At 53.6% G+C, this 2807-nt stretch overlaps 1 protein-coding gene across 1 annotated transcript; it reads left to right on the forward strand.

The window, feature by feature from the left end:
- Positions 1-320: 320 nt before the first annotated feature.
- LOC119576391 lies at positions 321-1792 on the forward strand. The gene has a single exon (XM_037924064.1). The coding sequence runs from the start codon at positions 552-554 to the stop codon at positions 1425-1427; it is 876 nt and encodes a 291-aa protein (XP_037779992.1). The 5' UTR covers positions 321-551; the 3' UTR covers positions 1428-1792.
- Positions 1793-2807: the final 1015 nt, after the last annotated feature.

Here is a 2807-nt window from a genome sequence, read left to right on the forward strand (position 1 = left end):
GGGGGGGGCCCCCCCCCCCCCCCCCCCCCTTTTCCCCCCCGCGCCCCCAGCCCCCGAGGCCCTTTCCCCCGGGGAAACCGGATCCCCCGGGGGGGGCCCCCCGCCCGGGGGCCCCGCGCCCCCCCCCGGGGGGGCCGCGCGGGCCACCACCCCCGGGGGTCCCCGGGGGCCCCCGAGGGGGCCTCACCCCCCCGCCCAGGTGGACCCGGGGGGCAGACGCGGTGGCAGCTGAGCTAGCGGCGGGCAGCGCGGGCGCGGCACGGCAGCAGGCGGCCGGCCGGGCGGGTGGCTGGCCGGGCGCGGGGCCACAGTGTCACTGGTGCGGTCGTCAGGGAAGCCACGCGTCAGTGCAGCTCTGGTGTGCGTCATCACGTGTCAGTGCGGTGTTAGTGAGGTCGTGGCGGCCGTCGCGAGAGCAGCGTCGCGCGAGCGGAGTGCGAGCCGGAGCGGCGAAGCGGCACGAGTGTGGAGAACGAGAGTCGCGCGAACACTGTGCGAGGGAGGAGGAGGTGTAAACACTCGGGCGGTGTTGGTTGGGCGGCGGTGTTTACATGATGACGGTGGCGGAGGCGGAGTTGGTGCGGCGTGCGGCGGAGAAGGGCCGGAGCGCATCATTTTGCGCTCCCTCCCAGCCGCTGTCCGCCCTCCACTCCGCGCACTCCTCGTCAGATATCCACATGGATGCCCGAGCCCACGCGGCGGCCTTCGTCCAGGCTCAGCAGCAGGCATCCTCCAGCCCGAGGGCGAGGCTGAAGGCGTCTCAGGCGGCGCGGCGCTCGCAGTCCTGCCGCGTGCAGGGCTCGCGGCCCCCCCGCGTGCGCCGCAGGGAGTCCCCGAGGGGCTCCGAGGTCGGCGTCGAGCTCGACGAGGACGCGAACGCCTCCTTCGCGGGCGCCGACAGGACGGGCGGTGAGGCCTCCTACAACCCCTTCCTCCGCAAAGTGCCCTCCTGCGGCCGGCTGGTCACCCTCACGCCCGACGGCGGCGGCAGCGGCGAGGATGCCGAAGACTCGCCCGTGCTACGCCGATCAGCGTCCGCCCGCCGCCCGCGCCCGCCCACAGCCTCATCCCCCAGCCACTCCCCCACGCCCACGCGAGTGACCCGTCCAGCACAGAAGAGCCGATCGACGGTGAAGAGGAGCTCGGCCAACGCGGGCTCCCGGCGCGGGGGCGCGGCCGGCGCCGGCTACCTCGACGTCAAGCCCTCGGGCTCCAACGAGTGCCTCGACCCCGACGCCTACCTGCTCAGGACCTTCTCGACCACCAACAAAGGTCAGTCTCCATGCCGGGCAAACCGCCTGCAGCCGGGCGCGCCTTCCGCGGGACACGGGGCACCTGGGGAAGGCATTGCCCGCTGGGGCCGTCTGCCGCATGCTGTGCCATACCGTGTCCTTGCCGCGCGCGCTTTCGGTGAAGAGATGCTCTGAACCGAAGCAGAAACGCTTGATAATTAAAAAGTCTGTGACATTGCTCGAGTCAATACTTCATTCGTAATTATTGATGATCGCAGAGACATATTTGTAAATTATCATTACATGTAAATGATTACCATATGCCTGTATATTCTATGAGACGTTATTCAGTAACCTTAGTTCTTATACGACATTAAAAATCTTGAAATTCTTTTGGGTTTGCATTAGCGAATGAAATTTACTTCTGTAGTTATCATGTGGACAGTTATTGCAGTATGGTTAGATAACAGCTGATGCATTATCATAATGATAAGATTATTCTGACAGTTATATATGTATATATTTTTTTAAGTATGTTAACCGAATTTCTTAACTGGAGAGAAGGAGAAGGAGAAGGAAAAGGAGAAGGAAAAGGAGAAGGAAAAGAAGAAGATTTATCGAATAATAATACTAAGAATAAGAATATCAATGAGAAGAAGAAGAAGAAGAAGAAGAAGAAGAAGAAGAAGAAGAAGAAGAAGAAGAAGAAGAAGAAGAAGAAGAAGGAGAAGAAGAAAGAGGAAGAAACGCTATTACCCTAAACAATGGTACAACCAGCTGACGTCCAGGACGAGGTGTGGGGCACCTGGATGACGTCATAACCATTCCACTCCGTGATTGGTGGCCAAGTAAATTACGCGATGTAATACACGTCACATGATTGGCTGCCTCTCAATTCCTTTGTGTTACCTGTTGTTTGATTGGCTTGCTGTCGCCGAGTGTTTGTTTGGCGCCATGATTTAATTACACTTCGATTTAGATCTGCAACCGGGCATTTCGCGCGGGAAATTTTCACGTGATTTTCATGGCTGTTTAGATAAGAAAATGGAATGTTATACGTAAAAGGAAAAAACGAAAACGGGCGTAGGCGCTTTCCGCTTTTTTTTTTCTTCTCTCTGGCAGATACGATCTATTTTTAATTCAGTGACGTTTGGCAGTTGCCATTCTGGGGGTGAAATTCTATAGTAAAAAGAGACAAGAAATATGTCAGCATATTTATCTGCCTACACCGTATCATCTCTATCTTTATATCAATAAGTGGTTTCTGAGATGCTTATTATCTGCCAGTTGTATATATATATATATATATATAATATATATATATATATATATATATATATATATATATATATATATCTATATCAAATATCTATCTATCTATCTATATGTATATATATATATATATGTATATATATATATATATATATATATATATATATATATATATATATACACACATACACACACACACACACACACACACACACACACACACACACACACACACACACACACACACACACACACATATATATATATATATATATATATATATATATATATATATATATATAT

The sequence above is a fragment of the Penaeus monodon genome, chromosome 8 (genome assembly GCF_015228065.2).
Source record: "Penaeus monodon isolate SGIC_2016 chromosome 8, NSTDA_Pmon_1, whole genome shotgun sequence".
In the NCBI taxonomy this organism is placed as follows: domain Eukaryota; kingdom Metazoa; phylum Arthropoda; class Malacostraca; order Decapoda; family Penaeidae; genus Penaeus; species Penaeus monodon.

What these genes read in the sequence shown, in the direction of transcription:
- LOC119576391 (XM_037924064.1), top strand. Translation starts at nt 552, where the DNA reads ATGATGACGGTGGCGGAGGCGGAGTTGGTGCGGCGTGCGGCGGAGAAG.